The following is a 14,676-nucleotide window of genomic DNA, read 5'->3' on the forward strand; positions in this document are numbered from 1 at the left end:
GAACAGTGTGTTTATCTGTGCATGTACAAAGCAGAAAATGCCTGTGGGCTACAAATTGGCCTGGTTAGTCATATACAGTTAATCGTCTTTCTTTTTGCAAGTTGTGTTAATGAAGCAGGGTAGCCTGATGTGGGGATGGCACTGGCTTTTCTGCTTGGTTCTGTGGTGGTACTTTGCATAAACTCTATACTGAAGAGTTTTGTGTACAAACTTTCTTCCATTTTGTTTTCCTGTGAGACAGACTGCAAAATACTTTATCTTGATTTTCTAGGTCAAGCACTATGGGACTTTAGAGGTCTTTTTGTAAGATCTCACATTGAGACAGATTCAGATTTTGGAATAATTTTACGCAACTGACTTTACATGCGCATGAGCTAGTTAGTGTGATTTCTATGATTCGAAATGAATTCAAGTTGCTCTTGTTTTCAATGTCACAGACCCCTGTCCTGTTAGGGTGTTAGGAATGATGCGTTGTTCTTTGCCAGGGTATTGGTGAATGCTGACATTGCAGTGTTGAAAATGGTGATGATCTGAGCATAGGTTACACTGAGACATTTAAAAAATGAGCTTGGGAATAACTCAGCTGAGAGAATCTGGTGATGGTAATGTAAATTTGCAATTGCTTTTGGATCAGTAAGTGCCTGAAGGAGAAAAGGTAACCTCAGCACGGAGATACAGGGCAGAGGACATCATAGAGGTCTTGGCCATCAAGTTAAAGAATCTAGAGGAAAATGAATTAGTACGTTTTTGAGCATTTTCACATTTTGATTCTGCTTCCTACTTCTGTGTTTTCACAACTATTATAACCTTCTTGAAAGCTCCTCAAGCTGAGGAGAGATGAAGAATGTATCACTGATATCTCTTGGAACATAAACTGATATCCATAATATTAAAGACCCTTGCCCAGTGAGCCACTCACATATCTTAATAGTCTCAGGTAGGATGCGTTTTTATCAAAAGAATTCAAAGTTGGCAGACGAATATATTCCAGTAATTATTTCTGGTAATAAAGCTCCTTACTGTCAATTTTGAGAAAAACAATCCATCTGCCTTTATTCTGCTCCTAGGTGGGGATCTGCAGTTGGGAGTCTCTCCCTTCTGTCACTATGATGTCTTCTACAGCACCTTCTAGGCAGACCATGCCTTGTTCTATGCTATGTAGAGAATTCATTCCCTAGTTTGAGTAGGTGAAGTTTTCATCTGTGTGGTTGCTCTGGGCTAGTAGTAGTCTAACCTCGGTGGAATACTTTCAGAGAATGACTTAGATCAGATACAGAAGTGGCACTGTGTCAGGTCTCCCCTCTTATGGGGGACAGACATGCTCCTGTTTTATCTTCAGTGTCCTTCAAAGGTCTATGTGTTAAAGGTTCGGTCTCCAGCCCATGATGTTATTAAGAGGAGCTGAAGCCTTTAAGAGGTGGTACCTAGGGATAAGATTTCTGGTTATTTGAAGTGCAAACTTGAGAGGGATTTGAAAACCTCAGTCTTGTATCTTTTGTGCTTTCGGGCCATGAGGCTTGCAGCTGTGTTTTACGAGGTGCTACCTTGCCACAGGCCCATAAACAAAAGGGTTAACTGACTTAGACCTCTCAAACTATAAGCCAAAATAAATTTCTTCTCTTTGCAAGCTGAGCATCTCAGGCATTTATTATAACAACGGAAAGCTGACTAGCACATGCACACACAGCAAACTCTACTAAGCTTTCCTGGTTAGGCCACTCCTTTTCTTCTAGCTGAAAGTCATTCACCAGTTTCATCAGGTGAAGGGGCTTTCTTGAGTGTGAAACCCTACTAAGATTTTGCCCGGTACTGAGTGCCTACCCAGGACTTTAATGGTCCTCATATTCAAAGAAAGTCTCTGGACTGACTGTCATGATTCTCCTAAATCCCTAAAAAGAGTGGGTGTAATAAAATTTAATTTAACCACATATTTAATCATCCTCCCTTCATACATAGCTCTACTATGTTCTCCTTTGTTCTTCAGAGTTATTTTTGTAAATTCATATACTTCTAATAGAACTTTCTTTTAAACTTATGGCTATTTTTAGTGAATTTTAGAAATATTTCAATACATTCTTCTTCCATTATATTTGGATAAAATGTAAATTATCTCCAACTTAAGTTTAGCTGTGGTGATTTTATTAGGGTCTACACAATTGGGCACTAACTGATAAATCTACTTTTTTTTCCCTAGAAAGGGGCAGTGGAGCCAAACCAGAATCAGAGCAGTCCAGATTTAGATCATAGCTCCAGCAATGACCTAAGTACATGACCTAGTGGTTTGCATTTCTACTTACGTGTATTGTAAATTGATGATAATTACATTGGATGGGGTTCACACCAAAATGAAATGCCTGGAACATAGGTGTTCATTAAAAGGAAGCCATTATTTTTTTCCTAGGAATTAATAGCTGGGCAAATTATAGAATTTTAAAAGTACTTTTTAAATAATAAATACCACATTTTCCCTCTATTGAAGACTCTTAATCAGTTTTAAAAAATGAAATCATAAAATAAGGTCATATGTGTTTTTGCACCTTGAAAGTCAAGGTAACTTGAGAATTTATAATTTAAATATTTCTGCTTTTAATGAAGGAATTGAATTGCTTTTCAGAACTGAAGAAATGGTCATTTTTATTTTCAAATACTTCCATCAGTTCATCATGGAATCTCCTGAGCAGTTTTAATCCCATTTAATAAATTACAAATAATGTCACAATATGTTTAAAAATAAGCAGGAACAATAATGCCACCAGGGTCCCTCTGTCTTGGGATTCTGGCTCAGCAGTTAAATTGTTCTATTCTTGCCATCTTTCAGATTTAAATAATTGATTGATAACTTGATTCTCCACAGAAATAAGAGTGGAACTTTTAATTCTTTAGAATAGAAAAACATTTTTAAAATCAAAAAATGATGAAGTATCTTTTCGTGAGGAAAGATGTTTTTCCCCAGAAGGCACAATAAAAATTACAAAAATTCCTATTTCATATTAGCACATGTGGATTTCTTTGAGATGGCGCCTGTAGCAGTCTATGATAAACTTGGCAAAGCTAGTTTCGCTGGCATGGCTTTATATAAATGCTGTTCTAATAATTATGCACAGTCCCGTGCGTTAAACCCAAGAGCAAAAGGCAAGTTTGGCGCTATATTCAACCACCCTTCTTGGAAGGTTTTATTTCCTTGCCTTAAAATGGGGACTTTGAGACTAGAAAAGAGTTTCATTTCCACCTATAACCCTGAAGTACAAGCAGAGTGCTTTTCTAGTTTGGACTGAAAATCCTGTGAAGCAGAAACCAAGAATGTTAATAAAGTGGGACTGAAACATCGGAAGGAAATCAGAGCTGATGAAGCATTTTCTTTATAGCGAATGAGATCACAATTAAATATGTACGAATGAAGTTTATATGTGTAGAACAAATCTTCTTTGAAGACATAGGCCCTCTGGGATTTCTAAAATCAAGAACACGCTTTGGTGGTTTATGAACGCTTGCGTTTTCTCTGCAGATATTGTGCCTTTTCCATTGTGACTTGCAGTGCTGTTTGATATACCTTAAAAAATGGACAGAATAAATCAAACGGGAGAGAAACGGAATGTTCATCTGCAGATTGATTCAATCAGCGATGCAGGGAATAGAAAATGTAGCAGGTTTAATTTGAATATGGAACAATTATATGGAAATTTCTGACAAAGATTACTTTCAAATTCTAAATCGGACAGCAAATACTTTTGCAACTCAACCATCTTGGACTAAGTTCTTTCCATCCCCCACAATTCACTGAGAAATGCATCACCGCAAAACCCAGTGCTCCAGTAATTCAAATTAAACTTATTTTTCTAAACAAGGGATGGCTGGATGCCACCTGGGCCTTGGCATGCTTGGTTGTATATTTGGTCCAAGTGAGTTTTGTGTACCCATGTTGTCTTTAGCTGTTTAACATACCATGCTTCCCCTAGACTACTTTCTGGTCTGAGACTTAAATTATATCTTGAAGCAATAGCAAATGGCTATACTTCCAGGGTGAGATACAGTTATTGATCAGAAATTTGGACATCATGATATAAAACTTTATAGAATATTGCTCTTCCTCTGCTTTTTGACATTTTATTGGGTATTCAAATTAATATTTTTCTTTCTTTCTTTCTCTTTCCTTCTCTTCTTTCTTTCTTTCTTTCTTCTTTTTTTCTTTCTTTCTGCTATTTTCATTCACTTAGGAAGGCAAGGAATTTGGGGGAGTTGACCTTATCAGTGCTTGTCCTAAAGTATTTAATGATGCAATGATACATAGACAAAGTTGGTAGGAGGTATTAAAATCTTATGAACAGAACTTTACAAACATTAGTTATGAGTAGATCTGAGATGGGTCTGTGAGGAGTCTGGATCTATTGACCACTTGAGTTTAAATAATATCAACTCAAAAACAAGTTGAGGTGAGCAGAGGGCACACCTGTGGCTCAGGTTGAGAAGCTTCAGGGCTGTGAAAGCTGCCTTAAATGCTCAACACAATAATCTAGGGATATTTTCTGAACTACACATGAATAGGAAGAGATTAACACACATACTTGACCAAAGAACCATCAAAACAGATTTATTCAACAAATATGTATTGACCAATGTGTAAGCATTTGAAGAAGCAATTGAAAAATAATATCCTTGTTCCTATGGAATTTTACAGAAATACAGAGGAGCTATTTGAATTAGGGTGGGATGAGATAAACACAAATCACCGAATCCAGCACGCACAGAGAATGTGAATGAAGGAAACAGGTGATGTGACTGATGGGGGCAGTGTGACAGAGTCATAGGCTGAGACTGCTTAGGTAAGGATGGCAGAGGAGCCCATTCTCAGAATGTGACTTTTTAAATATCTCACTAAAATCTGTTATTTGCGTATGCTTGAGATATGTAATAGTTACATATAATTACATTCATTTTGAGGAACTGATACATACATATTGCGTCTGGACCATTATTTCAGAAATTCTGTGATCCTGTTCGACAATTCCTGCAATTTGGCCATGAGACCAGACTTTACTTGAGTAGCACGCAGCACAAAGGTTTGATAAAGAGATAGACCAAGAACTGCTTCCCAGGAGCACTGTTTTAATTTTTGTATGTCCATGTGTAATTTACCTAATCTCACCAAGCCTTTTTTTTTTCTCTTACATTAAATGGAAATAATAATGGTTACCTTGCAATAATTAAAAATTGAGTGAGCCTCCACATATAAGATGACAAGAAGGCGGCTGTAACGTTAATGCACTTACTTTCTACAAAGTCGTAAAGTTTAAACAGTTTCCCCATTCGTTCTTCCCAAATCTGCCCTGTGCCATCTGCCTAACATAAAGGAAATGTGGAAGTTCCCCAGCGTTCAGGGCAGAGGGAAGGAATCAAGAGACATGCAGTGTACGGATAGACACAGATTTTTCGCCAGATAATCCTAATGCAGTTAGATAATGTATTACGTTTTATACAACATAGGTCTTGGTGGTATTACAATGTGTAAAATAATTTATTTTACTACTAATATCTTTGTTTTATTCTAAGAATACTCTCTTGAGACAAAAAAGATCCATATTTTTACACATGTATTTGTAAACAGATTTGGCCAAATATATTTTCAGACTAAAGTCTGTACATGTGGCAGCAAAAAATGAATGTTGTCATTTTTTCCTGGAATAGTCTTGCCTCTGTGTTTGATGGTTGACTCAAAGTCATATTTTGAGATGTAAGGTGAATAGATTGCAGATTACTAGCTTGTGCTTACTAGTAATATAGGGAACTGACATTATGAAAGCTTTCTGATTTTACTACCTGTTTTTATTTCTAGTGAGATGCAAATTGATTCTTGATAGAATTTTAGTACAGAGATAGCATAGGGATGATAAATAGGATTATTAAAGGGTTTATGTTTTTCTTTGGCATAGAAATAGACAGGGTGATTAAAATACATGGTGATGTTTAAATTTAAAGAGAACATTGTCAAAAGACACATTGCCATTAATCTCCCTGAAAATATTCTCCACAACTTCCCCTATACTTAGTCCACGGTGTTGCCACATTCTGAAGCAGCTCTGGAAGTCCTCTTTTGTGAGTGTCTTTGAATTATGACTTAAAATATATGGTGAACGCTGCTGCTGAGTAGCATCTAATGGAGAGGCAGACACATGGAAACATCACGGTGTGTGCTCACCCACGTCATGTACTAGATCTGGCACTCCAGAACTTCCTGCTTTTCTTCAAAGTCAAAATGACCGTGAAAGGTAAATGTTTTGAATCAGTTCAAGACATTGAGGCAGCATAAAGATGTGAAAGAGGACGCCCAGAACTGCATCTGAAAGTGGCAGAAACGCTGGGATAAATGTGTTCAGAAGGAGGGGGAGTATTTTGAGAGGTATTAATGACAATATGTGCTGTACTGTAATGCACTTAAAAAAATTTAAACATTCATTATATTCATTGATTATACCTCATATATTTTAATACCCTTGTGGTCCTTATGGGTAGTTCATTCTTACTACTGAACAAAACTATTGATGATATCATTATACTTTATATGTGTTAGAATCATTTTGCGTCCTCTTTTATATTTTCTCATATCAACCATTTTGGTCAATGGGATTTTCTGACTGAGTGCTAAAGCAGAAAGTCCATTAAGTTAACACTTGTTAATATCTTCTAAAAGTGTAAGCTCTTCTTGTTTGTATCATAAAGTTTAACAGAGTGGACGTACATTAGACTTTTCTGCTGATACAGGTGTTTCTTTTTTCTTTTTTCTTTTTTTTGTTTGTGATACTGGGGATGGAAACCAGGACTTTGCACTGAATTACACCCTTGGCCCTTTAATTAATTTTTATTTTAAGATGTACTCTCACTAAGTTTCCCAGATTGTACTCAATCTTGTGATCCTCCTGCCTCAGCTTCCCAGAGTGCTTGGATTATAGGCATGTACCACAACACTATTTATGCAAAGCTGTTCCTACATGGGGTCTTATTTGAACTTCAGTAATAGTTATGTAATGAAAAATAATTGAAAATGTGTGATTCCAGGGAGGCAATTATTTCTCTCAAATAAATACCAAATACAAATTTTTCAGCCTCTACTTCTGCTTCATTCTTATAAAATTTTAAGTTATTAAACATCCAGTTATTTGGATCCGATTGAGTGTATCCAAGAGGGATTACTTAACATTTACTGCAATGGTAGCTTTACTGTTTTCTGCAATATCTTGCATAAGGTAAAACTCCTTTCAATAAACATGTAGAATAAATGAGTAGACAGTAACTACAAATTCACCTAATATGATATATCCCAAGTACTGACAATGATAAGCATTTCTATCCTTTCTCTTCTAGTCGTTCTGCTTATTGAGGGTAAAATCTACTCCATTTGGATATTTATTGTTATTATTATTACTTTAAACTACAGTATTTGTTTATTCTACAATATATATTGTATATCTTTTGTCTTCCAGATACCACTGTAGTAATTGAGAATACATCAATGTTGAAATACACTTACAAAGAAAAGCCAAATCAGATAAACATATGTTATATAAATATATATTATATGTATGTATGCATGTGTGAAATTCCAGTTAAATGTTTCAGAAAAATCTTACCTCAAAAAACAAATAGTATGTATATCTATATCTATATATCTATCTATCTATATATATATGTATAGAGAGAGAGAAAGAGAAATTTCATTCTTTGAAATACATCAAATTGAATGATTTATGCATATCAATATTTTCCATTTTATGTCATAATAATAAATGGTCAGTTGAAAGAACTAGTATTTAGTCTCCAGGTGGCCTGAGCTCCTATTTTATTAAGCATAGCCATCAGTTTTGATACAATAGCTTTCTCACTTATCCATGCAGATGCAAATATTCCCTTTGCTTCCCTGAGTACTAGAAAGCAAATGATCCTCAACAAGAAGTTTTGCCTACCGGGGCTTAGTGTCTGATGGCATATACAGGCAACTGGATTTATAGAAGGAATGAGTTTAATTTGTGCTTAGGATGCCTAAACCTCTAGTAAGTGGTATGCGTGTGTGTGTGTGTGTGTGTGTGCTCTTGTCCCCGTCCCAGCTCTGTCTCCACGTGCCACTCATATCCTATGAGCCCGTTTAGCTTGTGACTGCTGTCTGCTTGTCCGCACGAGTCATCAGAAGGACAATCCTCGCCGGCCTGCTTTCCTGTTGTGCTCTTCAGGCTGGTTGGAATGAGTCTCTGCACACCACTCCCTCCACGTTCTTTTGGATCTTTCTGAACAATGTGCTTTGCTTGATGAGCTATAGTTTAATCCGGACAGACAATAAAGCCCTAGGGCTTTCTCATTCCTTTCATTCTGGGGTGGTCATTTCTCTTACCACAAACACATGTTCTCTAAATGCCCATTACGGTAAATTTGGTATGGCTTGGGAGTCTTGCATATTTCTCTTCTTTCCTGTGTAGGCACTGCCACGGCATACTTTCAATACCACGGAAAAAAGCATAAGAATAATTTTTTTTTTTTTTTTTTTTTTTTTTTTTTTTTTTTTTTTTTTCTTTTATTTTTTTTTTTAAATTTTTTTTTTTTTTTTTTTTTTTTTTTTTTTTTTTTTTGGTTTTTCTCCGGTACCGGGAACCGAACTCACGACCATGCGCTTGCCAGGCAGGCGCTTTTGCCGCTGAGCTAAATCCCCAGCCCCTAAGAATAATTTTTAAGTGCTTTAAAACATTTGGATAGTTGGCCTTTTCCTGACACATCATCTGAATAATTCTAATTCCATCCTCAGATCATGATAAGCATCAGAAAGTTAGGCATTTTGACAAAATTATTTTGACATTCCCCCTTTTCATATCCCCTATGGAATGTATTTCACCAAGTAGAATTTTGTTTTTGTTTTTGTTTTTTTGGTACCAGAAATCGAACTCAGGACCTTGTATTTGCCAGTCAGGCACTGTGACGCTCAGCTATATCACTTGCCCTGAATTTTGTATTTTTATTCTGGGCTTTGAGTTGTGAGTAATTATAGAAATAGACCGTGTTCTGTCACTTATAGGAATGCTGGGAACAATTTCCATCCAGAACATAGACAGGAAAAGTGTTATCTGCATCTCAGATAACTATGATATTGTAGTACCTAATTTTCTTTCTAAATAGTATGAAATAAAGGAGACTACTTCAAAGAAAAATAAGTAAGACTATCTGATCTCTAATGTATTTCTTTATACAACTGGTAGCTTGCTATTGTTCTTTACTCATATAGACAAGTGGCATTTGGATTACCTGTCATTCATTACTCTCGTCTCTTTCACACAGTGAGGCTCTACTTTTAATAGACAGAGCACATTTTCTTTGAGACTTTTAGAATGTTAATGATCATGTTTAATATATAGAATTCAAGCTTGGATAACCTGAATGTCTCCCTTTAGACCAGATACACTCCTGATCTTTAGACAAGCTGAGCTAAGTCCCGTGATTAGAAAAATCAATAAGCAGCATTGTAAGAGATGCCAATGAATATGATCTGTGTACATTGTTTTTAACCATAGTCCATGTAATATTTTGGGTTGTGGTCACATTATATTTGAGATGCTAAATAGGGCAAAGAACACCAAGTTAGACTCTTAGAAGAATAACCCATGTGGTAAAATCAAAACTAATTTTTATCACAGGAAACAAGACTTGAGAACTCTTCTGTGGACAAATAAAAATGAAATGATAAAACCCAGGTACAATCGGTAAAAAGATATGTTGAAGATGAGTATTTAATACTCAATTAAAACTTTTAAAGTTATGCAAGTGATATTTCCTCATAAGATAGAAGATATAGATAAGAACAAACATTTTATGCAGAGCTACCAGTATTCTAGACCTATCTGTAGATATCTTGGCATACATTTTATCTTATAAAATATGTTATTAGTTTACTAGGCTTCCCATAACAAGAGGCACAGATTAGGTGACTTAAATAACAACAAAAATATTTCTTGTATTTCTAGAGGTTGCAAGGTCAAAGTCAAGGTGTTAGGAGGTTTGATTTCTTGTTTTCCTGTAAGTTACTGCTTTTTTGTTGTGTTCTCACACATTTTTTCCCTGTACATTTTCTATGTGTGTCCTAATCTTTTCTTAAAAGTACACCAGTCATCTTGAATTAAGGATCACTTGTATGACTACATTTTACATCTTTAAAAGTACAGTACTACATTGAAGAAGTCACATTCTGGGCTACTGGGGGACCTCAGTGTACGAATTTAGGGAGGCATACTTTTCAGCCCATGAAAGTCAAGCCACACATATTTATTTTCAAGTTGCCTTTCTATTTATAACCATGGTAGGAAAAGCTTTTCCATAACAAAAACAAATTTTGTCTAAAACAATGTTTAGGGAGCACACTATTATTCCATGTGCTTATATAAAAAGTAAATTGAATTAATTCCCCTTAGGTCTACTTCTATAAATGGTTTTAATTTCTTTTTCTGCTATTTTAAACATTGCTTCAATGAATATCCTTATAATAAGATATTTTGTGTGAGCCTAATTACGTTCATAGCTTGCTTTTCTTGAAGTGAAACTGCCGAAGCAAAGAGACTATTTCAACAGCGTGGAGTAAGCTTTATCTGATTGCTAAAATACTGTAACTACTTAAATTCATACGAGTAGTATAGAAAAGTTCACATCTCTGCCTCCAAATTTCACTAACATTGAGCATTACCACCTAAAAATCAATACTTTGATAAAATATGCCTTGGTGTTTGTAATTGTTTTTCTTTGATTACTACTGTGGTTGAGATCTTTGTTCATAAGTGTATTCATCATTTCTATTTCTTTTGTTAATTGTCTGTCTTCTGTCCATTTTAAACTAACTTTCTATGACCTCAATTTTTTACATTTAAGCCTTTTACCTAGAAGTTTTATTTTATTTTTCATAATTTGGTTCCAACACGGTATAGTGGATAATCGTTTCTGTAATGCAAGTGTTACATGTTTCTGGGATCCATATTTTTCTTCTTTTCTTTATACATATTAATACAGTTACACATTTTAATTTATTATACAATGTATTTATGTTTTTGTATAAATGTATAAATATTTTTATTTAAAAATTATCTTATTTGTTATTATGCATTTAATATTTTACATGTATTTTTGAATCATTGTATTAGTATTCCAAATAACATAATTCAAATTAGTTTTCTTTACATTAAATGTTCATATAGATCTAGGATTGGACTTAGGTGATTAGTGCTCAATTTAAAATTCTTTAAAATCTTGTCCTATCATTTTTTATGCCAGGAGATGAGATGCTTAATTGTCTCCATGACTCTGCATAGTTAAGCAAAACATTATTGGCACTTAGTTGTTTAAACATAAGCTTTCAGTTTTACAAAGGACTTTAATTTTATTCTTTTCTTTGATATTACTCTTAAATTTATTCTACTTTTCTGCCAAGTCAGACTACCCCAAGTTACCATAAAATGTCTGATATTAATGCATACCTTCTTACTAGCTGTAAGCGAATTCTTCAGGGTAACAGAGTTTGAAATAGGACTGCTTGCTTTTAAAAGTAAACCATTGTACTGGTTTTGTGAGTGTACTTTTGGAAGTCATACACTCCTCTCAGCATATTAAATACTCTAAGTTTTAAAAGTGTGACCTTAAAACAAAACATTTTCACCTTCAATTTCTTTCCACCTATACTCTTGACAATATCTGTGTATCTTGTTTGGCAAGGGCGTCCCTGGCCATTCATACTTCCAAGTAATATACCCCAGAAGTCCCTCCCACATCTGTAGCACCCTACTGTACTAATTTATTGCTTTTAATCAGCAATTACTATACTAGACTATGACTCCATGAATACTGAGGCAGGCCGTATCTAAGTTGCTCACCATGATAGACCTAGCACTGGCAGAACATGTGGCAAAAAGCCAAAAGTGCTGCGTAACGAATAATATGGTGATATTTTACGTTAAGCCAAATATATGATGTCAATTAAATAACAGTTCTTAACTTCTTTGTGCCTTCTAAGGGTGTGTGGTTCTGGTGTTTGAAATATGCTAGGGTCAAAGGTGGGGAGTCTGTAGCCCCCTCTCGGCTCTGAATGATGAATCTCCATGTAACCAAGTGAATTATAGCATCTCTGCCCTTCAGTTCCAGGGAAATAGCCAGAGAGTCATCCATTTTAGTAGTGTCCTTGTGTAGGAAGGCACAAATCTTATTTTTTATTGGAGAATTTTGAACATGCAAATCAATAGAGGGTGTGACAGAAAAGAGGGAAATGTTCAAATTTTAAAAAATGACTACAGGAAAAGATGCACTGCCATCAATCCTCCTCAAAATACTTCCCCTTTCCTTGAATACACATATTCTATTTTCCCTGCCCCTTTCTGAAACAGTTCTGGAAGTTCTCATTTGTGAGACTCTTTAGTTGTGATGTGGCTGCCTCAATGTCCTGAATCAATTTAAAACTGTTACCTTTCATGATCATCTTGACTTTGGGGAAGAGCCAGAGGTTGTATAGTGCCAGATTCACTGAATGAAGTGGATGAGGACACATCATAATGCTTTTATGAGTTTGGCTTTTCCTTGAACGTCACTTTGAAGCAGCATATTTTGATCACACCCCATTCAGACACTCACGAAAGAAGACTTCCAGAACTGCTTCAAAAAGTTTTGAGAGGCTTAGGATATAGCTCAGTGGTACAGCACCTGCTTGACAATTGCAAGGTCCTGAGTTTCGAGAATAGTGGGATAAGTGTGTTCAAAGTTAGTATCTTAAGGGGGTTAATGGCTTTTAGTATAATACGTTTTAGAAGTTTAAAATTCACCATGTATTTCAATCACACCTTGTATGTAGCTTTGCTGTATTTCAGCACTAATCACCCCTTTCCTTCCATGCAGTCACTGCGGCATCTTTATGAAAGATCTTTGAGTTTATCTGGGGTCAGATTTCCATGCTGGTGTGTTGCAGATGCCCCTGAATTTTGTTGATGCTCTTTCTCATTCCTGTAGATTTATGCATATGTCTTTGAAAACATCAAGTCTGTCCAGCTGGAAGCACTGCTCTTATCCTTGCTGAGCATCGTAGTCCTTGTTCTTGTTAAAGAGTTGAATGAACAGTTTAAAAGGAAAATTAAAGTTGTTCTTCCTGTCGATTTAGTTTTGGTAAGTATGAAATCAACATGTAGCTTTCTGCTGCACTGAGTCTGCCAGTTGGGGTAATGCACAGATGCTAACTGTAGTGTCTACAGTAACCCACTTCTACTCCTGTGTCTCATTAAAGAAGGGCTAATTTGCGTGGCTATACATTAATGTAAGAACAGGAAACATTTTGAGTCAATAATTTACAAAAGGAGGTACATGTGTTTTCAATTTCTGTAGCATTTCTCATATGCTTTTAATTTTTTATATAAATAAGAAAATATAAAGCCTAAGATCTTTTAAGGACACATTTCTAAAGTTGAGACTTAAAAGATCTCTGGCATGATACTACATGAAGCAATAAAATGCACTAATACATCCCGTTGATATGACACCTCTTTGACAGTCACAGAAATATCATCAATTGGAAAATGTCCATGGATGATAGATAACTTTGTTCATACTTTCATTATTGATCTAATTTTGCCTTAATGAAGGGAAGCTTGTTATTTCATTGGTTAGAGGTGCTCTTTAAAATATTTTTTGTTGCATTTGGAATATGAATGTATTATACCTTGATCCTAAGGCTTATTGTACTAAAATCTCTGTTTTGAAATTTTAGGAGCCTTTATAGGAACTCTTAAAGTATTCAAATGAGAATGAATTGGTAGTACAGCCATAGTATACTCATTCATCATTAATTTGCTCTAGTTTTTAAATAATTTTGTTATATATGTATAGTACAAAGTGTCTAAGTAATTTCATCTATTAAATATCCTTTATACTGTTAAATAGTGCAGGTCTGTGTACATTTATTAAGGGTGAAACATTGAAAAATATGACACATTTATTTAGATCTAATATAGAAGACCTCTCTCTGTGGCTAGCCAATGCATGATGGTATTTTCCTGACAGTTGGTGAAGATACATATAACATATGTAGGTAGTCTCTGTAAGTATTTCAAATGTGTTATAAAAGCAAAGAGTAATATAGGTATTAGTTTTCATCATAACAACTCTGAGGTATACTATCTTATTTTAAAGAGAAGTTATATAAGTTTCATAAAACCAAACATTGAAAGAAAATTTAGGGAGAAAGGCCTTTATGCAATTAATAAAGCAGTTGTGATTCTCTGCAAAATGAGTAGGAATTATTGTTAACATAAAAAGTATTCTTTATACAGTGTCACAATTGCATTGGCCAGGCAAAAACCACCAATACAAAGCCAAATACTTAAAAGTTATAGACAAAATATTAAATAAAACAGCTCCTGGTTTTCTACATTAACCGTTGTACCTAAGTGATGACCTGGAAGGTCAGGTTAGGTAAAGAAGTCTCCGAATCCTTTGAGTTCTGCCAGAATGAGGGGAGCAAACCTCTAGGCTTGTTCCTTCCCTTCTCATTCCAGCTCTGTCCCACTGTGTTGGTCACCTCTCCTGATACTGGACAAAATTTAAAGCACCTGCAGTTTAAAGAAGCAGAAGTTAAATTTGGCTCATGGTTGCAGAGGATTCAGGCCATGGTCAGCGGGCCCTGAG

The 14,676-nt window shown here is 35.3% G+C and overlaps 1 protein-coding gene across 4 annotated transcripts in view; it reads left to right on the top strand.

Moving 5' to 3' along the window:
• Positions 1-14,676, top strand: part of Slc26a7 (solute carrier family 26 (anion exchanger), member 7) — a 149,950-nt gene that overhangs the window by 78,096 nt on the left and 57,178 nt on the right. For all 4 annotated transcript variants that reach the window (XM_013512844.1, XM_005381772.2, XM_005381771.2 and 1 more), the window contains exon 6: positions 13,009-13,161. In XM_013512844.1, the coding sequence (XP_013368298.1) occupies positions 13,009-13,161 (153 nt within the window). The remainder of the gene's footprint in view (positions 1-13,008; positions 13,162-14,676) is intronic.

This window comes from Chinchilla lanigera, unplaced genomic scaffold (genome assembly GCF_000276665.1).
Source record: "Chinchilla lanigera isolate Chin_1 unplaced genomic scaffold, ChiLan1.0 scaffold00016, whole genome shotgun sequence".
Classification (NCBI taxonomy): Eukaryota; Metazoa; Chordata; class Mammalia; order Rodentia; family Chinchillidae; genus Chinchilla; species Chinchilla lanigera.